The 26,110-nt window shown below is 46.5% G+C and overlaps 1 protein-coding gene across 3 annotated transcripts in view; it reads left to right on the top strand.

The window, feature by feature from the left end:
• Positions 1-26,110, top strand: part of MTHFD1L (methylenetetrahydrofolate dehydrogenase (NADP+ dependent) 1 like) — a 1,484,080-nt gene that overhangs the window by 1,127,285 nt on the left and 330,685 nt on the right. For all 3 annotated transcript variants that reach the window (XM_069234289.1, XM_069234288.1, XM_069234290.1), the window contains one exon: positions 8,321-8,428. In XM_069234289.1, the coding sequence (XP_069090390.1) occupies positions 8,321-8,428 (108 nt within the window). The remainder of the gene's footprint in view (positions 1-8,320; positions 8,429-26,110) is intronic.

Below are 26,110 nucleotides of genomic sequence, written 5' to 3'. Positions count from 1 at the left end.
GTTCATTGGCTTGCCTTCCAAAAATCTTTTGTGATCATTGGAAAATGCTTTGTTTGTCCCTCCTTGAGGCTGTTTTGTTACCGCATTGGACACCGACCCTGTTACACGGATAATTTGCACTTTTGCCAATACGGTTGACAGCGAGCGAACTTCTATTTCCTTTTGTGTCTCTCCTTCGCGCTCATGGTGGCCATGGTGCTTTGAATCGGCTCGCTTATGTCAACTGTTTTACTTTTCATTTTCAGTCTATGTGGCATGAAAAGCCCAGTTAGGAATTTATAACGTTAATAGCTATAACTGGAGCAAACGTGAGACCCATTGCATTGCAAATGCTTGTTAGGTTTTGCCTGCATGCGCACTGTTCTTGCAAAATCTTTTGTGAAAGGGGCTGAGAACCTGCCCCTTGCTTACCTGAACTTATCATTCGTTCATTCCAACATCAATATCATTTACTTGCTTCTCATTGGCCATCACGTCGTCTCATCTCATCTGCGTCAGAAGATTACCCATTAAATCAAACTTCCACAGGAGCAGATGCATTTTACCCAACTACCTCCAACAGATGCGTGCTAAGACATTAACTGATTATCTGAACCCTGCATCCGCTAGGGGGGAAAGGGGAATGGGAATAGAAAAAGAGAGACCGCCTCCAGATCCAGTTCCAGCCTGTTTCCCACTTGAAGATAGGCTATTCAGTGTGTGTCTCTGAAAACCTGCACCTTTCTTCTTATTGGGGTTTCTTTAAAGGTATGGCCTGCAGCCGAGTGATAAGAGCATAGATAAGTACATTCCAAATGTACATTCAACTGTTCAGCCATTCAAATTCACCTGATTCTATCGTTCTCCTAACCTGGATCTTTTGAGAGTGTAGCCATGCTAACTTAATATCTTCTCCAGGAGTCAAAGATTTCCGAGGTTCTCTGGCGAACAGTTCAAACGTTCACAAATATACAAACTACTAATGTCTTTTACAGGAAACGAAAACTCCTTCTCAAGGTTCAGTTTTCTCAATCACAGTCTCTAGGAATTAGTCTGAGCACTGAGGTTTGTCTCTAAGACTGACAAGTCTCCAAAGCAAAGAGTTCTTGAATATATATGTACATATATTGGCAAGTCTGGAAACCATACAGAAGGATTCCTTACTGCACTTGCTTGAAGTTCTGTTAAGGCAAAATAAATTCTCCTCAGAAAGCTGATAGCCAGTTGCTGGAAGAAGGAAAATAATTCAGCTTCTTCAATAGGGAAAAAGTAGCTGGTGTGCACACCCTAACAAGAAAACAAATAAATTACTCAAAACTGGAAGAATTCTCAATGAAATGAAGCGCCTCAGGAACATGGCTCATTCTCCTCAGGATGACAGTTGAAGTGCAGGGCTCCCAGAGAGAAACAGCTGAGGGAAAGCTTCAGCATGAGACTAAGGCAGAAACACTAGAGCGCTGACCTCACAAGGATTTGCGGCCACCATCGTGAGTGGCAGTTAAACCTGAAGAAGCTAGATCTAAGAACAGCTTCCGCAGGAGCCACAGGGAGTGAGGACGCCGCTGCAACCAACGTGGGTACAAGGAAAAGGGGAATCGTTTTTGCTGAGGGAAGAACTTAACAACGCTGGCAATAGTTTTCCTGACAATCTGCTTTTAGTTCCTGCTCTGATTTGCCCTCAATGCCGGCGAGTGGAGTCTGGACCAAGTACAGCTTCCGGTCACTTGTTATTGGCTGATAGCCAGTGTCCTTGCACTGGCTACTTCACTATGCAGGTAATATTTATTTTCTTTACAATCGAGCACTCTGTCTGTACACTCCTTTTAAATACTTAGTAACATTCTTTTCTAGTGAAACCTGGGGAAACAGTCAGTACTCCTTTAGTTGTTAATATAAAACATATTGCTGCCAATGCTGTAAGGTTCAAGTAAGGGACACAGGAGGTTACATCTCTGTGATGGAACGCTTTAAGCATGGAAAAAACCACAATGCTCTGAAATTCATTTTGCAAACACGTGGAAATTATGGCGGGAGAACGGGATCACACAAGCGGAATGCTGAGATGTTGTTTTTGAAAGCAGGAAACTGTTGATGAGGCGAAGGAAGACACAGTGGCCTATTAACTACTTCTAAGTCTTGATCCTCAACTGAAATAGCAAGGATGTTGTATACACCCAATATGGCCTCTGTCTGACCATCACATAAGATGTTCATCTGTCTGCTGGCTAGTGACTGGGACAGCTAGGCTTTTCACAGTGCTCACTCACTGGAACACACTTGGGAGCCCCAGCTGTTGCATAGAGTAAGAAGGGAATTGGGATATGGGCATGTACTGTGATGTTGTGGGTTTGAAACCCAGTTTGTCGCTTGCCGCGTGTGCAAAAGTCTCTCTATTAGTATGCTTTCTCGAATACCGGTCCGGCTTATTCACTCCCTCCTTGCAAATTGGTTACAGTTTGCAGATTATATGACCTGGTATAATAGTTGCCAGCTGGAGTTGTTTGGCCAGAGTGTTGTGCTCGACTCTGTATGGTGTCAGAGTGAACAAGCATTGGCAAAGCCAATAGGTTTCACCTCTATGAAATCTATTGGTTTCATCAGATTTTTTAGACATTTCATACAACAGTGCTAGCTGCTGTCCAGCATGTCTTAAAGTTTTTTTTTTTTTAAAGTGCTATAATTTGGCCAGCATTGACCACGTTAAAGTTTAGCAGTGACTGTGTCATAGTGGTTTAAACTTTAAGACATGCTGCAGAGCAGCTAGAACTGCTGTGTGTCATGTCTTAAACGTTGACAAAACCAATATATTTCGTAGAGGTGAAACCTACTGGCTCTGCCAGTGCTTGTTAGGAATGCATTGCTCTTCATCCTGTTGTTTTGCTTTTAACGTGATATTAGCTTTGTTTGTGTTCACACAGTGGATTCCGGCTTTTCCTTCAATATCTATGTGTATATTCATAATCTGTGAAATATAAACATTTTGTTTCTAATGGATACTTCTCATGGATACTTCATCATGAAATCTTTCTGGGCCTTACGCAGAGTTCAGCACTCTCTCTCTCTCAAAACATGTGTGATCTAGAATCAATACCTTGGTATCACTACATTATTTTCATTTCTCCTTTTTCCCATTTCCAGTTACTTCCTGGCTTTACTTGGTATAGTTCAACCTCTCGCAGTTCTTTTAGAGGTAGAAAGTTGTTGTTGGGATGGAAATGTCCTCTGCATGGCATGCAGACATGTTCTGCTGTCCTTAGTGCCCAACTGAGTGTATATCTGGTACCCTGACTTTTATTTCACACTAATGGAATGTATATGAAGGGATCTAGGTCTGTCTCTATGTGAAGTCCTTGACTTGTCCTGTGACCTGGAGGGGCACACCCCGCATGCCCTCATAGCAGATAGAGGACAACTGTCCATGTTCTGTGTGTAGCAATGCTGGTAGCATATAGTATTTATAGAGATCAATAGTGTGACCAAATATTTTTTCTGTGTTACTGAGTGTGTGACCTACAGGCCCCTCTTGTGTAAGGTTCTGCTGTTATGTATATGTCAAAAATCTTGTGCTAGCATAATGTCTGTGAAGTGTGTGTAGTATGCATGTGGCAAGCGTGTAGTTGACGGTCTTTTAGTGCGAGTGAGTCTGAATACTAAATTCATTGAGATCCATTGTGAATGACCCTAGCTTAGCAGAAGATGGAGGACAGGGACAGCTTCCCCCATACAGTGGAAGTGTATTTATTGCCTGTATTCCTGTGGCCGCAGGGTGGAGAGCTGGACACTAAAGGGTAGACGATGGAGACAGGGTTACATTTACTAATTTCATGAGGGCTTTTGTTAACTATGGGCTGTTGAGTGGTTCTTTCTGGGCACTACCTGTTTAGCCGACGCTAAAGTTGAGTGATCGGGCTACATTTTCTGTTGTTGAAGGTTCTAAGTAAGGCCTGCTCTTTTGTCTGTTCTGGATTACTGTTTCCAAAAGCCAGATAACAGCCAGGTCCGAACACCTTACAACTAACTTTGCCTGTATTATTGGAATAAGGGTGGGTGCTCCTGCTTGGAGGTGTCTCCAGTGCCACCTGCTACAAAAAGCTTTGCTTTACATAAAGGCTGTGTCTGGAGAGCATCCTAAGAAGAACACTTGAACAGGAGCCACCCCAAACTGGTCCTGAAATTTTAAACATTGGATCCACTTCCTCTGTCTAGCAGTTGTGTATAAAAGTGTTACCCAAACAATCTTACTTTGTTCCAGTATCAAGACCAAGGAAGAGAGTGCTCCACAGAGTACTTGAGTGACTGCAGTGTGACCCGGGCTGGTGTCTCCCTGTAGGAAAGTACCCTCTTCCTTGGCATGGTTACCCTCATTTTCTGCCTGTTGTCAATGTGTTTGACTGTGTCTTCTGGGATCCTGCTAACCAGGATCCCAGTAGTTTGGCTCTCACCTGTAAATTGTACTTTTTTCTTCCGATAATTGGCATATTGGTCCCCCCATGTAAGTCCCTAGTATATGGTACCCAGGTACCCAGGGCATTGGGGTTCCAGGGGATCCCTATGGGCTGCAGCAGTTATTCTGGCACCCATAGGGAGCCCATGCAAAGGGTTCTGCAGGCATCCCATTGCAGTCTGTGTGAAACAGGTGACGGTAAGTCACCCCTATGGTAGGCCCTCTCAGCCCAGAGAGCAGGGAGCAGGTACCTGAGTGCGAGGGCACCCCTACACTAGCAGAGGTGCCCTCACAAACTCCAGACCCATTTTCCTGGACTTTGTGAGTGCGGGGACGCCATTTTACGCGTGGACTGGTCATAGGCCACTACCTATGTCCAGCTATATAATGGTAACTCCTAACCTGGGCCTGTTTGGTATCAATCATGTTGGAATCATACCCCAATACTGTTGCAAATATTGGAAGTATGATTCCATGCACTCTGGGGGCTCCCTAGAGGACCACCAGCATTGCTACCACCAGTCTTGCAAGCTTTTCTGGGCAGCCCAGCTGCTGCCACCCCTCAGACAGGTTTCTGCCCTCCTGCTGCTTGATCTGATCAAGCCCAGGAAGGCAGAGCAAAGGATTTCCTTTGGGAGAGGGAGGTAACACCCTCCCCCTTTGGAAATATGTGTGACTGGCTTGGGAGGGCTAGCCTCCCCAAGCCACTGGTTTGCTTTGAAGGGCACATTTGGTGCCCTCCTGGCATAAACCAGTCCACAACGGCTCAGAGACCCCCAGTCCCTGCTCTGCTGCAAACTGGACAATGGAAAGGGGAGTGATCAGGGAGGGATCACTCCCCTGTCCATCCCCACCCCAGGGCTGGTGCTCAGAGCTCCTCCAGAGGGTTCCTGGGTTCTGCCATCTTGTTTCCAAGGTTGGCAGGGAACTCTGGTAGCATCTGAGTAGCCAGGCCAGACAGGTGATGTCAGAGCCCCCTCCTGATAGGTGCTTACTTGGTTAGCTGACCAATCCCACTTTCAGGGATATTTAGGGTCACTCTCATGGGTGGGTCCTCAGATTCGGCCTGCATGATTCCAGCAGGACTCCTCTGTTTCTACTTCTGCCCTTCAGAACTGTGACTGGAACCTCCAGTACCCGACAAGCTGCCTCCAAGAAGAAAGGACTCTTCTGTGACATTGTTTCCAGGGCTCCTGGCAGCTTTGCAACATTTCCCCCGCTGTGCACCCTTAGAAAACTGTAACTCTTCAGCCTGCAGAAGAAGAAGAAGGAATCTCCCTTGGTGTGAAGGAGTCACTCAGGCACCTGCAGCAAGCGGCGACTCGCTGCGTGGATCCTGCATCACGGGTGGTAGTTTGGAGTAGTCCTCTTGGTCCTCTGCGTCAGCTGTCCAACTTTGGTGGAGGTAAGACTTTGCCATCCCACCCAGGACATTACCCCCGTGCACCGCATCACTTGCAGCTGCCAAGGCTTGTTTGCATCTCCTCCAAGGGATCGTCAGGCGATGGGTAGCTCCTGCCCCCAGCACTCCATCCTGCGAAGCCCAACCTCCTGCGTGGTTGTCTGTCGGCGTGGGATCCTCTTTTGTAGTGGTGCATGGGCTTCTTCTGCAACTCCTGCGTCCCCATCCTGTGAGACTCCTGTGGATGCTGCCTCTGCTCCTGTGGACCCTCTGCGACTCCTGAGGGTCTCCTGTGACTCACCCTCCTGGGCTGAGTCCTCCTTGGCCTTGCTGGTCCCCAGCAGCACCACTTTTCCACTAACCGCAAGTTTGCCTTTCCCAAGGCTTGTTGGTGGAGTTCCTGCACCAACACTCGTTTGCAATCTTGCTTACAGCGTGGACATCATCTGCATCCATCAGGAACTCTTTTCCGGCTCCAGGGCTGCAGTGCTGACCTGTTCTTCATCACCGTCGACCAACTCCTGCAACTACAGCCAGGTAGGTAGTAGCTCCTACTCCTCCTGGACTCCACTGTGACTCTTGGACTTGGTCCCCTCTCTCCACAGGTCTTCTTTCTTCAGGAATCCTCTGTGAGGCAAGCTCGGAAGGGTTGCTCGGAAGGGTTGTACTTGGCCACATTACCAGAGTCATAGTAGAATGAATCCTACAACACCAGTGACAAAAATGACCTAGGCCACCATGGTTGTAGCCTTACAGTCCCTGTCTGTCCAGTAGCCCCACTCCCTTTCATCCCCTAGGGTTAAATGGGGCTCTGGCTAGTTAACAGGAAGGTAGTGTGAGATCTGCATGGGCAGTTCCATCTTTCTGTAAGAAAACAAAGTTTAGCTTCACAGTAGAATGTCCAATAACGATGTAGCTAGTAGTAGACAGACACCCTTGCCTTAGATCAGTTAAGGGATCTGTGTTTGGAGAGAGGGCGGGAGATTTCCAGGAACAAGAATTGGAAGATCCTTCTTAGTTTTGTTAATGACCAATTAGAGAAACTGAACAGTAAGGAAGAAACTTTAGAATGCTGTGGTGGATGTCTGTCTCAGCACCTTATCACTGGTTTTCCATAGGCACACCATAAAGAATGCCCAATTTTGTTTTCCAGTATTTCCCCAATATATCCACACTTCTCCAATTTTAAAGTTAAGCATAGTAACTGACTCAATGAGTTATTTCCTTGATTCCGTCAGAGACCGTGACATTGCATTTGGCTTTTTAGAAAGCTAGGATAACGATGATGCTTGCCACCAGATCCATCATCAAAAGCACATACATGTTAAATGAATGGATTACTATTGATCAATGGAGCTGGGTACAACCAGAGTGAAAAGAGAAACACTCCAGTGCCTTGACTCCCAGCCCTATTTGAATGAACAGGATGGTCCTATGCTTAAACTTGTCAAAACATCATAGTATCCCCTGCCACACAGCCCACTGTTAGAATGGTATTTGTGTTGGTGCTAAACTATGTGTAGAATCCAGATTGGAAAGTTTTAAATCTTTTTTGGAATTCCATGGACCCTCTCTTGCAAGCTCTGACCACCTTACCATCTTTCAAAAAAGGCACTGAAGACAAAAAAAAAAGTAGGGCCTTAAGTAAACTGTGCTAGTACCACCTGCCCACTCATTGACCCTTAAAAGCTATTGCTTAAGCATGACCTTCATGAATGCAAGCTTCCAAGTATATATTGCTTTGCCAGCTTGAAGCTTTATGATTGACTTCCAAGCCGTGATGGTTGTGTTCCAAGCCAGTCCTATCTGTGCTGCAAACTGGCCTCAACAAGATATTAACACTCTACAAATAAGTAAGTGGTAGCAAGAGAAAGAGGTGGTGTGGTGCTGCACGCTGTTCATTGAACTTTCACGGAATTGGAAGGCAGTAATGGGGCGAGTAGTTTGCAAGATCTCTGACATAGAGTAGTTTTCAACAGCTGACCGATTTTAGGACATGTTGGAACAGTAGCATTCATCAAGGGAATCTAAAAACCGCAATAGCTGCAGGAATGCTTTTATGTTTTTTCTTCACCATACGCAACGGTAGAGCCTTATTCCAATAATATGTTGGATTCATTGAAGCAATTGAAATATTGCAGAAAATCAGCTGGAGAAAGACAGGGAAAATGGACAATGCAGGATGTGGTAGAGCTGCAGCTGGACAGTTTAGATAGAATTTAAAGATACTATCTTGCCCGTCAAAAAGATAAGTGTTTGAGGAATACCATGATAACTGACATAGGTCTTCTGCTGGGGAAAGCTTGGCATGACCAGGGCAGACTTTGTATTTTTTTTATTTTTATTCGATTTTAGAGGATTTCTGTGTTTTGGGCCTGGATGTCAGTAGAGTAAAGCATTTGACTCAGTGGAGAAGAGGTTATGGGAGTGAAAAGTGATGCATGAGTTTTATCATTGAGGAATGAAAAATCTGTTTATTCTTTTTACTTCCTCAGCTTCCCATTGCTGAAAAAATAAGGACCATTGCTCAGAGAGTCTATGGAGCTGAAAACATATCGCTGTCTCCTAAAGCACAATCAAAAATCGACCAATACAGCCAGCAGGTAAACGTTGCAGAAATAGTATATTGCCAAAGAAAAGTTTGCATTTGCCTATTTGTAAATTAGGTTTGAATAGGACCTCAAAAAGGAAATAAATGTCAGTGAAACCACTGATCTTGCAGGTCTGCAGCAGTCTTTACCTGTGCTAGACCCAGAATCTTCGATGTTTCTTGTAAGTGAGCTTCTAGAGTGGTCACCAGTGACACCTTTATGGATTGTGTAGGAAGTTGGCTCTGTATATACTATCTCAAAGTCAGAGATAGTGTGCACAGAGTACAAGGGTTCCCCTTAGAGGTTGTTAGTGGCACAAAGTAGATCATTCTAATGCTCTATTTTGTGTTAGTGTGGTCAAGCAGTAGGCTTATCAGAGGGTAGTGTTAAGCATTTGTTGTACACACCCAGACAATAAATGAGGAACACACACTCAAAGACTTAACTCCAGGCCAATAGTTTTTATATAGAAAAATATATTTTCTTAATTTATTTTAGAACCACAAGATCCAAGATTTGAGGTAAGTACATAAAATGCAAGGTACTTCACATAGGTAAGTAGAGAACTTTGATTTAAAACAGTAGTACACACAGTATAGGTTAAAATGGCAATAAGCTATTTTAAAAGTGGACACAGTGCAAAAATCAACAGTTCCTGGGGGAGGTATGTTTGGTTAGGTTTTGCAGGTAAGTAAAGCACTTACACAGTTAGTCTCCTGGGCATAGGCAGTCCACCGTTGGGGGTTCAAGGCAACCCCAAAGTCACTGCTCCAGCAACACAGGGCCGGTCAGGTACAGAGGCTAAAGGAGGGCCGTCCATAGGCGTCTATGGAGAGCAGGGGTGCTCCAGTTCTGGTTTGCTGGCAGTTAAGTGTCTGCGTCCTCAGGGAGCAGACCAGGGGGGTTTTGTAGAGCACTGGGGGGGGGACACAAATAGGCACAAAAAAACACACCCTCAGCAGCACAGGAGCGGCCGGGTGCAGTGTGCAAAGAAGGCGTCTGGTTTGCTATAGAAAGCAATGGAGGGACCCGTGGGTCACTTATGCGATGCAGGCAGGGCACAGTGGGGCTTCTCGGGCCAGCCACCAACTGGGCTGGGAAGAGGGCCACCTGCTGGTCACTTCTGCACTGGTGGGTGGTTCCTCTCGGTCCTGGGGGCTGCGGGTGCAGTGCTTGGTCCAGGTGCCGGGTTCCTAGTTACCAGGCAGTCGCGGTCCGGGGGGAGCCTCTGGATCCTCTCTGCAGGCGTCACTGTGGGGGTGCAGGAAGGTCGACTCAGGGTGTCCACGTAGTTGGAGTCGCCTGGGAGTCCTCTCTGTGGTGTTGGTTCTCCTGAACTCGAGCCGGGGGCGTCGGGTGCAGAGTGTGAAGTCTCACGCTTCCGGCAGGAAGTGAGATTTCTTTGAAAGCTGCTTTAAAGTTGCAAAGTTGTTGCAGGTTTTGAACAGTGCCGCTGTTCTCTGGAATTTCTTGCTCCTTTAGGTTCAGAGCAGTCCTCTGAGTCCTCAGAGGTCTCTGGTCCCTGTCGGATGCGTCACTGTGCAGGTTCTTTGAGTCTGGAGACAGGCCGGTAGTACTGGGGCCAAGTCAGTTGGTGTCTCCGTCGTCTCTGCGGGGCTTTCAGATCAGCAGTCCTCCTTCTTTCTTCAGGTTGGAGGAATCTGATTTCCTGGGTTCAGGGTCACCCCTAAATACTCAAATTAGGGGTGTGTTTAGGTCAGGGGGGCAGTAGCCAATGGCTACTGTCCTGGAGGATGGCTACACCCTCTTTGTGCCTCCTCCCTGAGGGGAGGGGGGCAAATCCCTATTCCTATTGGGGGAATCCTCCAATCTCAAGATGAAGCATTTCTAGAGGCAGGAGTCACCTCAGCTCAGGGCACCTTAGGGGCTGTCCTGTCTGGTGGGTGGCTCCTCCTTGTTTTCCTCATTATCTCCTCCAGTCTCACCACCAAAAGTGGGGGCAATGGCCGGAGGGGCGGGAATCTCCACTAGCTGGGATGCCCTGGGGTGCTGTAACAAAAGGCATGAGCCCTTGAGGCTCACCACCAGGTGTTACAGTTCCTGCAGGAGGAGGAGGTGAGAAGCACCTCCACCCAGTACAGGCTTTGTTCCTGGCCACAGAGTGACAAAGGCACTCACCCTATGTGGCCAGAAACTCATCTGGTTGTGGCAGGCTGGCAGAAACTGGTCAGCCTAGCACTAGGAGTCGGATTGGTATTCAGGAGGCATCTCTAAGATGCCCTCTGGGTGTATTTTACAATAAATCCCACACTGGCATCATTGTGCATTTATTGTGCTGAGAAGTTGATACCAAACTTCCCAGATTTCAGTGTAGCCATTATGGAACTGTGGAGTTCGTGTTTGACAAACTCCCAGACCATATACTCTTTATGGCTACCCTGCACTTACAATGTCTAAGGTTTTGCTTAGACACTGTAGGGGCATAGTGCTCATGCACATATGCCCTCACCTGTGGCATAGTGCACCCTGCCTTAGGGCTGTAAGGCTTGCTAGAGGGGTGACTTACCTATGCCACAGGCAGTGTGAGGGGGGCATGGCACTTTGAGGGGAATGCCATGTCGACTTAGTCATTTTCTCCCCACCAGCACACAGAATCTGTGAGGCAGTGTGCATGTGCTGAGTGAGGAGTCCCCAGGGTGGTATAAGACATGCTGCAGCCCTTAGAGGCCTTCCCTGGCAATAAGGCCCTTGGTACCAGGGGTACAGTTACAAGGGACTTATCTGTGTGCCAGGGTTGGGCCAATTGTGGGAACAAAGGTACCGTTTAGGGAAAGAACACTGGTGCTGGGGCGTGGTTAGCAGGGTCCCAGCACACTTTCAGTCATAACTGGCATCAACCAAAGGCAAAAAGTCAGGGGGTAACCATGCCAAGGAAGGCATTTCCTTACAGATTTTATTTCAGACTGATGATTATTTCTAACATTTCTAACTGCAACATCCCCACCTTGTGCATCTCCCTAGATCCAGAAAGATTTGCAATAGTTCTTGCGTGTCAGCAGGTCGCGCCATTGTCCTCTGTCATGACTGTCCTGCCTGCAGACGTGACATCACAAAGCTGTATATAGGCGCCACACCTGCATGATGTCAGTCGTCTTTCTGTACCCTTGGATGCAGAGCTGGAGATTAGCTCCTTGGCGTTTTCTATTTTTTTAAAACTGTTCTGACCAAAACCTAGGGCAAATGTGCAGGGCTGTTGCCCCACAAATACAAGATTTACATCATGGATGTCCAGCTTTTTAAGTGGTTAAAGTTATTTCTGATCTGTGTAAAAACCCTCTTGAGATTCTGCTTAATAAATGGAATATATAACAGCACAAAAAGTATATGCTACCTTAAAACTGCACCTAGTGCACCGATTCCTGTTGCAGTCAGGGGTATATCTGGAAAGGTTTGTATTGTGCCTTAGGACCAGTTTTGTCCTGAATCAGCTGAGAGAGTTGAGTGTCTCACTGGGTGTGAGGCCTATGTATCGTGCAGTACATAGGATGGCACCCGCTCTCATTATGAGAGCTAGAGCCAAGAAGATTATCATTAACTGGCTTATTGCCCTAAAGACCATTGGTTAATGTTGATATATATATCAGACCGAAACAGGTCTGCGTAGATTCTTAAATTGTTTAAAGAAGACCGCATGGGTGCTCTGTGTTCTTCTGAAACGCATTATACGTGAGACCTACCCTCACAAGTGTACAGTGGCACCAGGGGCATAGGAGCCATTAGATTTTTGGGGGATACAGGGACAACCTTGAGGACTTTCCAGTGACCCTATACAAATCGCCCATTGTGTGAAAACACCCAGGTAAATACAGTCACATAGTTTTGAAGTTAAATATTGAGAAAGACATGCATGTAGTCACAGTTTGTAAGTATGCTTTATTGTGATTTACATTCACAAAGTAATTGGACCAAATACAATTTTTTTTTTTTATGAATCTTGCATCTTCAGGCACCAAGCAAACAAAGGTGGGACAATAAAAGACGAATAAACTAAATGCTCTTGATGAGATTCCTAAACCTCAACATGCAATTGGCCTAATTAGACATGATTTTTTCTTGCTGCAGGTATCTATAATAAAATTATGAACTGAATTTGAAAAGCCAAATAATTTCTGGTGCCGTTCACTGCGGAGGACAAATTGTTTCGCTATTGTCTGTAGGTCAGTCGAGTCCATCTCTTTATGTATATTGTATATGGCAACATGATCCAGTCTTTTCTGGGACATAGTTGATCTTAGCCAAGTTTTCAGTCGGCCCAGACCTCTGAAGCTTCTCTCAGCCTCACAAGAAGATACTGGAATCATTAAAAGAATCTGCAGTAACTTCTAAACCTGTGAAAAGAAAGCTCTCTCTCTGAAGCATTTTTCAGAGTATGTCTACCAGCTTTGGGACTGAAGATTACTTGAACATACTAGATAATATAGTTAATTGAGCTTTGGGCAGCAAAGGGTCAATTTCTTTGTACTGAGCAATAGATTCCATGCCACTGCCTGTTAAAAGCACCTGTTCAGGTTTTTCATATGTTTGGTTGCCTTCTTGGTCAGAACGCTGAGTGAGATGACGGAAACTGTATCCAAAAGTTTAAATTACTGAGAGCGATAGTCCCATACGGTTGCAGGATCAAAACTTTCTGCTGCTCCATCATCTATTCTTATAGGGATTCACCACAGTCGTGGCACTTCAGTGGCATTAAGATGGTACTTAGCAGTCGTGGTTAGTGGAATCGAGCAGACTGTTAAACAACTCATCACTACGAAGCTTCAGTACAGCACTTTTTGCTACATTCACAGCAGCCAGTAGCCCAGATATAGGCCCTCATTATGACAAAGGCTGTATTGACCGCCTACTGTCGCGGCGACCTCGACAAATACCGTCGCTGCGGTTACCTGCCGTCTGCCATATGACCGTAGCCAGAATTCCACCAAAAGGATGGCGGAATTCCGGCTGCGCCATGGCGGCGGTAACACATGATACGGCCTGGCGGTGTTCTGCTGGCGGACGCAGCTGCTGGCAGCAGTGCCCCCATCCAGTGTCCTGCTGGAGGACCCCCTGCAATCAGGTAAGTCGGGTGCTCCGACAGGAGAGAGGGGTGGGGGGTGTTGTGTGTGTGGGTGTATGGTTTGTGTGTGTGTGCATGCGGGTGTGTGGCGTGTGGAGTGCGTGTGCATGCATGGTTGTGAGTGCGTGTATGTTGTGTTGTGTGAATGCGTGGGTGCTTGTATGTATGTGTGTGTGGATGTGTGTGTGAATGGATGTATGCGTGGGTGAATGTGGGTGTGAGTGTATCATGGTACATGGATGTGAGTATCTGTCGTGGGGAGGTCTGGAGAGGGTGGGGGAGGACTCTGGGGAGAAGGGGGAGACCCCTGTCAGTGACTGGGAATGGATTCCCTGTCACTGATAGTGCCTATCACCATGGTTTTCGTGGCGGTAAGGAAGCCACGAAAACCATGGCGGTAGGCGGGGTCATAATCCTGCAGGTGGGACAGTGACTGCCGCCTGGCGGACGGAGTGGTACATTGGCGGTTTGGCCTGAGCCAAACCACCAATGTCATATTTTGGGGAGGAGTACCGCCAGCCTGTTGGCAGTACTTTTCTCCAAAATATCGCCGTCCGCCAGGGTCGTAATGAGGGCTATAGTTTGCTGGCGGCATTGCATGGCAATATTCAAACATTCCAGAGGCTGCAGTACTTGGAGAGCAATCAGACCTAAGACAGTTGTTCCTCTCTGAAAGTGTGCAAGCAAACCACGAGCAGACACATCACCACTGGACTTAGATGTTGATAATTGTTCTAGGGTTTCCAGAATAGGTTCAGAATTATCCATTACTTTTTGTATAGCCTTTACACGGACCGTCCAGCGTGTTGGACCCAGAGGCTTCATTTTTTAACACATTTGTATGGCCTTCAAAGCTGTGCTGGATGAGGTCTGAAAATATTGTACGACATGTCAAAGATTGCTCAAACAGATTTCTAAGTTCTTGGACATAAAGCAGTGCATCTTCCATTAGAGAACATGTATGTGCTGCAACCTGCATTACCAGATTTGTACAATGTGCTCCACAATGAACATAAAGAGCAAGAGGTTGTTCTTGTATTATTGTAATGCTTGTGCACCATGGTATTTCCCTGCCATATTTGCTGCACCATCATATGGTTGTGCTCTCAACTTTGACAGAGAAAGACCATGGTGGCATAAAACATCTTTAACAATTGTAGCAATTGCAGTACCAGTGGTATTATCAGACTGATATAGTCCAGTAAAATGCTCATGAGGGTAAGGATCTTGGTCAGTATAACAAATACAAAAGCTTTCATGATCCTGACCAGATATAGCCTGTGTGCCATCAACAATTACTGCGTATGGATTGTCACCAATATTCTTATAAATATGATGCAAAACTACATGGGATAATAACTGGAGGGCTTCATTTTGGATGTCTGGGCTAAGATATTCTTCTCGATTTGCTATAGAGAAGATACACCGTCTGCTTGTGCACTAAGAAACTGACGGAAATTCCCATCGCTGTCATGGCCTCGAAGTGCAAGGCCTTGCTTTGCCAGAAAAGCAATGGCATGAATGATTTTGTTAAGACAAAGTAAGGCTTCTTTTTGTTGTTGGATTTGCTGTGATAACTGTTGATTGATTGGTTTGGCACCCTCTATAGCAGAGGTCTCCAAACTTTTTAATGCCGCGCCCCCCCAGTTGAAAAATAAAAATCACTGGGCCCCCCTCAGAATTTTTCACAACTATTTTATGAACATGGCAATGTTTAAATATGTCTAAACCTATTTAAACATTGCAGTTAAGTACTGATACCTTTTTAAAACTGAAATAACATGCTTCTGCTTAAAACAAAGGCCTGTTACCTGTATAATATTAATTTTGGCCAGAGTCTGGGGCCCCCCCTGGGATCACTTCAGGCCCCCCTAGGGGGGCCCGCCCCCCAGTTTGAAGACCTCTGCTCTATAGTATGCTAATTGGCTCAGCACATAAGAATGAGCATAACTGCTATGGTGCTTTTTGAACCTTTTCTATGGCCTTCTTCCAGTTTTTATAACCAGTGCTGCAGAATGCTTCCTCTGCCTTTTTGGAAAGCTCTGTTAATTTTAGCGACTTAGCTTTTGCACAGTGAAAGCACAGTACTCCTGCCACTCTGTCGCTGTAATGTAGCCAGGGGAAATCCTGGAACCACCTTCCTTGAAAATGCAGAATACGTTTTTTCTTAGTCTGCCACTGTTTCAAAGATTTGAACAGGCATGGTGCTCTCATGCAGTTGGTTTGGTGCCACTGTGCTTCCAAGTGTTTCCTCATTATCCTGAAGGCTGGTTGCTGTTGCAGAAGAACTGTTGCTTGATTCATCTGAGGAAGTGACAACTTCACAAAATGTTCCTGGGACTGGGGTGTAATCACTTGATATTTCTAAATCGGCCACCCTTACTCCATAGATCCGCATTTCATTGAAATGAATTGTATTCATTTCTGAGTTTCTGAATATAGGGTCACTTCACTTGGCTGGTTCTTTACAAAGAATTTCCGGATATCCATTCTAGGAAAAAAAGAAAAGATAAGTTTGTAGCAGTTGCAATTTGTGAACATACAGATGAATTAACTGCAGTTTAGAAGTTGCAAACAGACGTGTGTGTATCCGCACATGTAATTAACACAGTGTTAGGAGCAAAACCTTCCTCCAGCATAAGGTTCCTCTCCCAGTGTTGCGTAACAGTGAGGGTAAGTGATGCTAGAAATGTGCAAAGGCTTCCTAGAAGGTCTATCCATCTACTTTAAAACACCGTTAGGTTTCTACAGCAATTCTACTTCGCAATTTACCCGCCTAGAATGTTTCAGCAATACATATTACACTCCAGCATATACTTAACAGTGGCAGAGGAACTTACTGAAAAAGTTCATTTAGCTGAAGATAACAGATAATGTGATCAAGCAGGTCTCCAAAAGTGAAGTATTTTTGTACTTGTGGCAAAAGGGAATCTATTGGGGAACATCATATGACATTTTAAGGCGTTTTATTTGAGTCACAGTAATACAAGTATAGTGCTACCAAATTAGTCTGTACGCAGCATAGAAAGAGAAAATGGACAACTGATGAGATGCTGAAAAAGGAAGCACCTTATCATAATTTTACTAAAAAAGTATCCAAACAGATTGGGTAAAAATTAATCATTTTTTACACTAGGCAACTCAATGGTTCACTTATTGGATGCGGTAGTAGTAGCAGTGGCCCTTTTTGCGATTATCTTGATCCACTCACTGACTGTAGGTTGTTGGTCTGGCTGAATGCTGGATTCTAGTGGCTGGCGGCGCTGTTTCTCCTTCTGTTCAGGGACTCTGGAGACTTAACACCAGGTAGTAGTTCAGGTGAGCTGGAGCTCAGTCTGTGGACTTTTAGTTGGAAGAGGTGCTGGTTACTCAAGGGAAGCACAAAGACGGTCCTTCTCAAATATTAAATTATGGCACACTTCGGAAAAAAAGGGCAACCACTAGTGCATGCGTAGTGGGCACAAAGCTGTCATTTTCCCTTCGGGGGTGGGAATCTGAGGGGTGGAGGGGGCACCCAAGGTAAGTATCCTGGCGAACAGGTGGGCACCCTACACAAAGTTTGTACCCAAAAGGGTTGTGGGGGGAGCTCTCCCATATGGAGGGACCTACCGCAGGGCCACATAGCCAGAGGGGTGGATCCAGGCCTGGAACTTACCATCGGGCCTGTCATTATCTCATCCGAAGTCACTGAGGTGACTGCGGATGAGATTGTGAAAGTATGCGTTGTCTTTTTATGCATTTTATATTTTTATGTATTTTAAGATGGCGTGAGATCGTGATTGGTGGGGCAGTTCAGCTTACCTTTCTTACCGGAGCAGGACACCAAGGTCACAGAACCCTCCAAGGTGTGCTGGCAGGGAATCAACGGCAACATTCAGGGTTGCGGGAGTCACAAACGATCGCTGGCATCTGGTCCCTAGGGCCAACCACTAGCTCGCCCCAGGGCCACATAGCCAAAGGGGTGGATCCAGACCTGGAACTCACAATCTGGGCCAGTCATTATCTCATCCGCGGTCACTGAAGTGGATACACAGCAACTGAATTTAGATAATAGGAAATTAGATGTATTAGCACCTCTGTTAAGGCTAGACATCCACACATGTAAATTAAGCTGTAAATATGATGGGGTTACTGCGTATAAATGTTTTAAGTTATAATTGATTTTAATTTGCTGCTTCACAAATAAAATACAGTGAAGCCCTTTGTTGTTCCAGAGTCTGTGTGCCCTTTTTTTTTATCAAGCCATGTTCTTTCTAAGAGGACTGGCACTTTTGTGGGGTATAAGGCAGTGTGCCAGGCACAGCGCCTCTGGCTGTAAATGCATGGTTACAGCAGAGAGAGCGATCTAGCTGTCTGGGTGGAAGAGGAAGGAGCAGAGGGGAGAGAGAGGTAAGTGTGGCAGGGGCTGGGTTTGGGGTGGGAGGTTAGGGTAGTTTTTAGGGCGGGTAGGTTTTAGGGTTCAGGGTGGGGGCAGGAGGGTCAGGGTAGTTTTTAGGGCAGTGCAGGGTAGGTTTTAGGGTACAGGACGGGAAGGTCAGGTAGTTTTTAGGACAGGGTGGGGTAGGTTTCAGGGTTCAGGGGTGGGGGCTCAGGGTAGTTTTTAGGGCAGTGCAAGGTAGGTTTTTAGGTACAGTACGGGGAGGTCAGGTAGTTTTTAGGGCAGTGCAAGGTAGGTTTTAGGGTTCAGGGCACAGGGTCAGGTAGTTTTTAGGACAGGGCGGGGTAGGGTTTAGGGTTCAGGGTGGGGTAATTTTTAAAACAGTGCGGGTAGGTTTTAGAGTACAGGGTGGGGGCGGGTAGCTTTTAGGACAGGGTGGGTTAGGTTTTAGGGGTCAGAGCGGGAGCTGGGGGTCAGGGTAGTTTTTAGGTCAGTGTAGGGTAAGCTTTAGGGTACAGGGTGGGGAGATCCGGTAGTTTATAGGACAGGGCGGGGTAGGTTTTAGGGTTCAGGGCAGGGGGGTCAGGTAGTTTTTAGGATATGGCGGGTAGGTTTTAAGGTTCATGGCAGGGGTCAGGGTAGTTTTTAGGTCGGTGCAAGGTAGGTTTTCCAGTACAGGACGGGGAGATCAGGTAGTTTTTAGGACAGGGCCGGGTAGGTTTTAGGTTTCAGGGCAGGGGCAGGGTCACAGTAGTTTTTAGGGCGGTGCAGGGTAGGTTTTCGGGTTCAGGACGGGAAGATCAGGTAGTTTTTAGGACAGGGCCGGTAGGTTTTAGGGTTCAGGGTGGGGTCAGGTTAGTTTTTAGGACAGGGTAGATTAGGTTTTAAGGTTCATTTCGTTTTTAGGACAGAGTAGGTTTTAGAATTGAAGGCAGGGGCGTTGGTTAGTTTTTAGGTCAGGGCAGGGTAGGTTTTAGGGTTCAGGGCAGGGGCGTGGTCAGGGTAGTTTTTAAGGTAGGTTTTAGGCTACAGGACGGGGGCGGAGTAGTCAGGATAGTTTTTAGGACAGTGCGGGGTAGGTTTTGGGGTTTAGGGTGGGGTCGGGATAGTTTATAGGACAGGGCGGGGTTGCTTTTAGGGCTCAGAAGGGGGGGTTAGGGCTCAGGGCAGGGTGTGGAAGGGGCAATTTTAAGTGCTTGGGTGGGGTGGAGCATGGTATTGGGTGTAAGAGGGCAGGGCGGGAAGAATTTACCACGCATGTTACTTTACCAAATATGCTTGTACAATGAAATTTGCTGTAAAGGCATGCATGGTAAAGACGCAGCCGTTGTTGAGACCGCATTAAAGCATGCATGATGTGCATATGTGTTTTTCCATCATACATCCCTCATACCAGTGTAGGGTGTCATAACACTTTACATCACAAAGACAATCATCATATGTGTGTAAATCTTTGTACAGGAAATGTTACATAAGACAGAGGACTACAAGGTGTAGAAGTCACAGGTCATCCATACTGGTAGGTAGCAGGTACAGTTTGAGTGCCCTGTCTGGAGAAGCACAAACTCAGAATTTAAAACATAACACCATGTTTGGGGGTGCTCTTTAATAATAATAATTGATTTTCAGTCAAATGACCCCGTTTTGCAACATTAAGGTAATGAAAAACTGGGGAACAGTCATAATGCTCTAATCTATACCTTGCAATTTGTATGCAGCTCTTTGATGGCAGTTAATTGCTCAATGTTCTGTATTAGGTGTTAAATTATAAACTGCAAGGGACAAAAGGATCTCTCTGACAAAAGCAGTAACCCACAGACCTATTCACATTATATGACTCAAAACATCCACTAGATAAAACTTCAATCCCTCTCCAGGAAGACCGTTAATCACCGGATTGAGATTTGTATTGTTGCCTGGAAACTGTTGGGTTCAAGGAACACCCAGCAGGTGCCTTTAAAGCCACTTCAAGCACGGATGTCACCTCGGGGGACAATAATAAGCACTGGAGCAGTAGAGACCCCGGTGACAGGGAAACAGACTGCGACAGAAACGGGGCCCTAACAAACATTGTCGCACAGTGTTCCACCAGCACGCCAAAGCCTGCCCTGCTCATATCTTAGTGAATCAACAATACTGTATTTAAAAAGGGAGATGCCTGGCAACACAGCACTGTATTTAAAAAGAAAGGGAGATACTTTATTTAATTCCCTAAACCTCCTTACTTGCTGCTATCTTCAGGGTAAAGGGCGGCAGGAATGGATTTCAGACAGCAATCAACAAAGGGCCTCTCTCCCTTTGTTTTCAGAAGTGCAGACTGCAGACAGTTGTGTGCTGTTGGCAGCAAGGTGTGAAAGAATTCCGTGTGTGTTGCAGCACAACAAAAGGGCAGAGGGCGAGTGACCTTTGTGACGTCACTCTTATGCTCCGACCATCAGATTGGTCGCAGGAAGCTGGCGGAAGGTTACAAATCAAGTGCAGGGCCAGTATAGGTCGCGCCTTTGTGCGCTAATGGCCCTGCAAATCAGATAAGAGAAAGGGAAATCCTTTTGTCTCCTCATCCCCCTCACCCCCAACCCTTGTCCACCGTGTCCCCCACTCCAGAATCTGGGGGGATATATCCCCGTGTCCCCCACATTTATTCCGCCCATGAGTGGCACCTATCCTGTGTTCGGTAGTCTCGTGGGACTGTGTAGCAGAAATTTTTTGGAACTGCCTGAACTGTTGCAGAAGAGAACGTTCCGTTGACTGTATGATCGTGAATTATACAAATTCATGGATGCACGGTAAATTGGCTGGCACCTGCGGATCTAAATGTATTCTGCAATTAAGCGGCTGTGGGAGGGGTATTTACATGAGGAGGCATGCTCCCCAAAGGAGAAAAGATAGCATTCCCAAGTGGGGCAGATTATGAAGTAGGAATATGCATATGTGGGCATGATGGCATTTGTTTCATCACAGTGTCTGCTTGCTCTGTGCCGATCAGGGAGAGATGGGTATTTGGTATGTAAAACCTACACTTTGTGTTGTATATTACAGAACACAGCTACTGCCATTTGGAATATAATGACAATCATTACGTCCAACATGGCTGCTGCATATTCAACAATACGGACAGGGTGACCATAGTCGTCCTTTGTTGAACATGTATTTAGTCCTGTAGTGGGAGTAACGTGTGACAATTTAAAATCCAGCAAGATTTTCAGTGTTAACTTCTTGTAATCTACTGGCATTGAAAAAGGCACCTGGCCGAAATGCATCTGCATTGACTTAATAAACTGATGAAAGCACCCCGTGAGTGCTCTGTGGTTTTCTTCTTAAACGCATCATGCGTAAGTCCTACCCTTACAAGTGTATGGTAGCATCCGTCCTGCATGGTGGATATATATAAATTTTATAGTGCTCTACAAGTAAACATTTCTTTGTGGCCATCCCCATAATAAGGATTATTCCTGTGGCACAACGATAAAACATAAAAAGGTGAATGAATAAAATCCAAGAGTAAGGATAAAACAAGGAATGGAGGGAACAAGAATGAAAGCGGGCCAAAAGAAGCAATTGGGGGGCAAGTGTAGGAAGCTGGCCTGGTGTGTGGTGGGCACCCAAGGTATTTACACCTTATACCAGTTCCAGGTATCCCCTCCTAGTGAAGTATAGGCAATTTCTAGAAGCCAGGCTCCCTAGAAGTAGCTGTGGATGAGCAGCCAGGGCTTATCTAGGCGACATGCAAAGCTCATGCAATACCTCTGTAGTCACACAGCACTTACACACACGAAAGAAAACACAATGTTACAAAAGTAAAGGTACTTTATTTTGGTGACACAGTACCAAAATTACTAAAAAGGCAATACTCCCTTAGGAAGTAAGTAAACACACTAAATATGTACACTAGTAATCAGAAATAGGCATAGAAAAGGTTAGAAGACAGTGCAAATGTAGGTAACCAATAGTGACTCTAGGGGGAGCCCAAACCATATACTTAAAAAATGGAATGTGAACACAGGACCCCACCGAGGTAAGTGGAATGTGTGGAGGGGAGCTGGGGGACTAGAAAACCACAGAGGTAAGTAACACAGTACTCCCCCTTCCCCCTCTCCACAGCATCCAGGTAAGCAGGAGTAAATAACTGGAATTTCCCCAAACCACCCAAAGGGAAGAAAAAGAAGACACCCAGACAAGACTGCAAGAAACCAGCAGTGGATTCCTGGAGAAGACCTGTGGAGCAAGGGTACCTTGTCCAAAAGTGTCATTGGAGTCCAGGAGTAGTAGGAGCTACTACCCACCCAGCTGTACTTGCAGGGGTTAGTTGGCACTGCAGCCCTGGAGCCGGAGAAGAGTTCCTGGTGGATGCAGAAGATGTCCCCCGCTGGAGTGAAGATTACAGATGAGTGCTGATGCAGGAATTCCACCAACAAGCCTTGGCAAAGGAAAATTCGCAGTCAGTGGAAAAGTGGAGCTGCTGGGGACCAACAAGGCCCAGGAGGTCCCAACCCAGGAGAGGGAGTCACAGGGGACCCCCAGCAACACAGAGGACCCACAGGAGTGGAGGCAGCGCCCACAGCAGTCCCACAGGACGGGGACACAGAAATTGCAGAAGGAGCCCACGCAGCATTACAGAAAAGAATCCCACGCCACAGGAGAACCGCTCAGAGGGCTGTGCGTCGCAGGAAGGAGTGCTGGGGACTGGAGCTACGCGTCACCTGAGATCCCTTGGCGGAGATGCAAGCAAGCCATGGCAGCTGCAAGAGACGCGGTGCATGAGGGTACTGTCCTGCGTGGGAAGGCAAGGGCGTACCGCCACCTCAGTTGGACAGCTGGCAGAGAGGACCAAGAGGACTACTTTGGACCACCAGCCGTGATGCAGAATCCACACAGCTCACGATGAGAGGAGATTCACGCAGATGGTCGTCATTGCAGCATGTGCCTGCGGATACAGGGGAGTGACTCCTTCACTCCAAGGGAGATTCCTTCTTCTTGTGCAGGCTGAACAGTTGCTGTCTTCTGAGGATGCACAGCCGGGGAAATGTTGCAAGGCTGGCAGGAGCTGTGGAAACAAAGTTGCAGAAGAGTCTTCTTCGTGGATTGCAGCATTGTTGGTTCCTGGAGGGTCCAGTCGCAGTGCCAGTGGCCAGAAGTCGAAGTGTAAGTTAGAGAGGAATCCTTCTGGAGTCTTGCAAGCTGAATCCGAGGATCCACCCAAGAGAGAGACCCTAAATAGCCCTGGAAGGGGGATTGGTCACCTAGCCAGGTAAGCACCTATCAGGGGGTGGCTCTGACATCACCTCCCTGACCAGTCAGATGCTCCCAGAGTTCCCTGCCAACCTTGGAAACAAGATGGCAGAACCCAGGAACCCTCTGGAAGAGCTCTGAGCACTACCCCTGGGGTAGAGATGGACAGGGGAGTGATCACTCCCCAATCACATCCCTTTCCATTGTCCAGTTTCACACCAGAGCAGGGACTGGGGGGTGCCTGAACCGGTGTGGACTGGTTTATGCACAGAGGGCACCAAATGTGCCCTTCAAAGCATACCAGTGGCTTGGGGAGGCTACCCCTCCCAAATCGGTCACACCTATTTCCAAAGGGAGAGGGTGTTACCTCCTCTCCCAAAGGAAATCCTTTGTTCTGGCTTCCTGGTTCTGATCAGATCAAGCAGCAGAATGGCAGAAACCGGTCTACGGGGGTGGCAGCAGCTTGGGGTGCCCGGAAAACCCCATAAGACTGGTGGTAGCAATGCTGGGGGTCCTCTGAGGAGCTCCCAGAGTGGATGGAATCATACTTCCAATACTTGCAATAGTATTGGGGTATGATTCCGACATGTTTAATACCAATCATGCCCAGGTTCGTAGTTAGCATTATATAGCTGGACATAGGTAATGACCTATGTCCAGTACACACATAAAATGGCTTCTCCGCACTAACAAAGTCCAGGAAAATGGGCCTGGAGTTTGTGGGGGCACCTCTGCTAGTACAGGGGTGCCCTCGCACACAGGTCCCTGCCCTCTAGGCTGAGAGGGCCTACCATAGGGGTGACTTACAGTGACCTGGTGCTGTGACCTGTAGTGAAAACCGGTGTATGCACCTGTTTCACACAGACTGCAATGGCAGGCCTGCAGAACCCTTTGCATGGGCTCCCTATGGGTGGCAGAATAACTGTTGCAGCCCATAGAATTCCCTAGTAACCCAATGCCTTGGGTGCCTAGGTACCATATACTAGGGACTTACATGGGGGCACCAGAATGCCAAATGTGGGGTGAAAAAGGTTCCAGTAAACAAGTTTAAAGGAGAGAGCATAATCACTTGGTCCTGGTAGTGAATACAGTCAAACTGACAAACAGGCCAAAATGTGGGGGTAACCATGCTAGAAAGAGGCTACTTTCCTACAGCAAGGAAAAGAGAAATCATGAGAGCAAGTGAGAGAAGAAGGGAAAACAGAACAATAACAAAAATGAAAGGCAGGAGAGAAGGACCACAAATAGAAAAAGAAAGACAGGATAGAAAAAGAAAAACACAAAAAAAGCTAGAGAAGTAAAGGAAGAGACTAAAAAGAGAGGAGGGGTAAATGAAAGAAAGAGTTAAATGTGCTGTAACTGTCCTCCAAAGATTTTACTGCCATTGACTTTATGGAAATAATCCTCTGTCTGCGTCCTCATGAATGCAATATGTTTTAATTGTGAAGGTATTCAAACCGTGTTCTCTGATGTGAGGCAGTTATTATGTTTTCCTATCAAGCAGCAGTGCAACATTGTTTATTTAAGAAAAGAATGGCTTGCATGTTGTTCCCACATGGTCTCGTTTCCCAGCCTCACAGCTGCATATTTCCAAACTATACTGACTGACCGTGAGCTTCGCAAATACGCACTGGGAGCTACTAGTAGCTCATGATCAACTTTTTGAAGACTCCTGGTTTAAACCGTGGCTTCCATGTCGTAAGGACATATCGGTCATTGACCCACGCAACATTGGACTTTGGTGCCTTAACACCAAATGTGACTTCAAGTCTTGCAACAAGTGCTCTCTGATGCATCTGAATTGAGCGATAAGCTAAATGCTGCACTGCAGAAAACAAGTAACAAGTTGGTCCTGATCTAATTCTTAAGGCCATTCCTGGTCCCACTGCCATTTGTCATCTTTGGGTAATTCAAAAATAGTTGAGAAACCAATAACAAATGAAACAGTGTAATTCTGAAAGGCTCTACGCTCCCTTGTAGCTTCTTTTCCAGGTTGGGGGGTCTCAGTGCTATAAAGATCCGATTTTGGCTTTAAAATCCAACTCTGATCTAATTATTGTGCTGCAGCTGATGCACCATGAGTTCCCTGCACAACCACTGACCCCACATCAAATAGTGACTTTCAGAGAGGTCATGCCCTTGCTCTTCAAGGTGGTTCTGGATCCCTCTGGTACATCTTTGGATCCTGCAGATCCACTGGGGCCTATTGACTGGCTTCTGCTTGTGGGTCCTCCTCTGGTGTCAAATGACCCCATATACCTCAGGCCATGGTACCTCCAGCATCTATTTTTACAAATGACATGTTGGTAGTGCTGGCCCATCTTCAAATTTTAGGGATCCATGTACATTGATCATTGGCTGCTGAAGCGGGCTCTCCTGAGCTATTCTTGGATGACCTTTGGACAACAGTGTTGTTACTGCTGTGCTGACATTTCAAGTCCTGGCTGCGATCTTCAAAGAGATTTCCCTCTACCAGGATCATTCAGCACATGGTTGCTTTAAGGATGTTACCACCTTTGCAGAGTCCAGGACTTTCAGGCTATGATACAGATGCTTCAAGTGAGAACTGCTGTCCCAGACTTGACAATTCTGAGACTGTTTGGTCTCCTAGATTATTGCATCCACTTGAGCCCCCCTCACTCACTGACACGTGTGTCCTTCAGTGGAATAGTTGCCTGCATTTGGCACACCTTTAATAATGACTTGCAGGGACACTGTGGTCTCAGACTAGGCAACCTAGGGCCGTCAGCGGTGAATGTTGGATACTAAACCTAATATATGGCAGGCCGTTCTCCACTTCTCCTCCTGAGGTAGCAGGGTTGACATATGCATCCAATTTAGATTGAAGTGATCCCTTGGATGAGGTGGCGATCCAAAGTCTCTGTTCTCCTATGGAGGCGCATCATCACATCAGTCTTTTGGAGGATCACACCATCTGCCTGACTTTCAAGGCATTTCTGTCTTTCATCTGGAGGTGGGGTGGCTGGCGGAAAGGGGATACAGGATATTG

This window comes from Pleurodeles waltl, chromosome 5, assembly GCF_031143425.1.
Source record: "Pleurodeles waltl isolate 20211129_DDA chromosome 5, aPleWal1.hap1.20221129, whole genome shotgun sequence".
In the NCBI taxonomy this organism is placed as follows: Eukaryota; Metazoa; Chordata; class Amphibia; order Caudata; family Salamandridae; genus Pleurodeles; species Pleurodeles waltl.
Note: the sequence above shows the minus strand (reverse complement) of the source record. Positions and strands in the feature narration are given on the sequence as shown.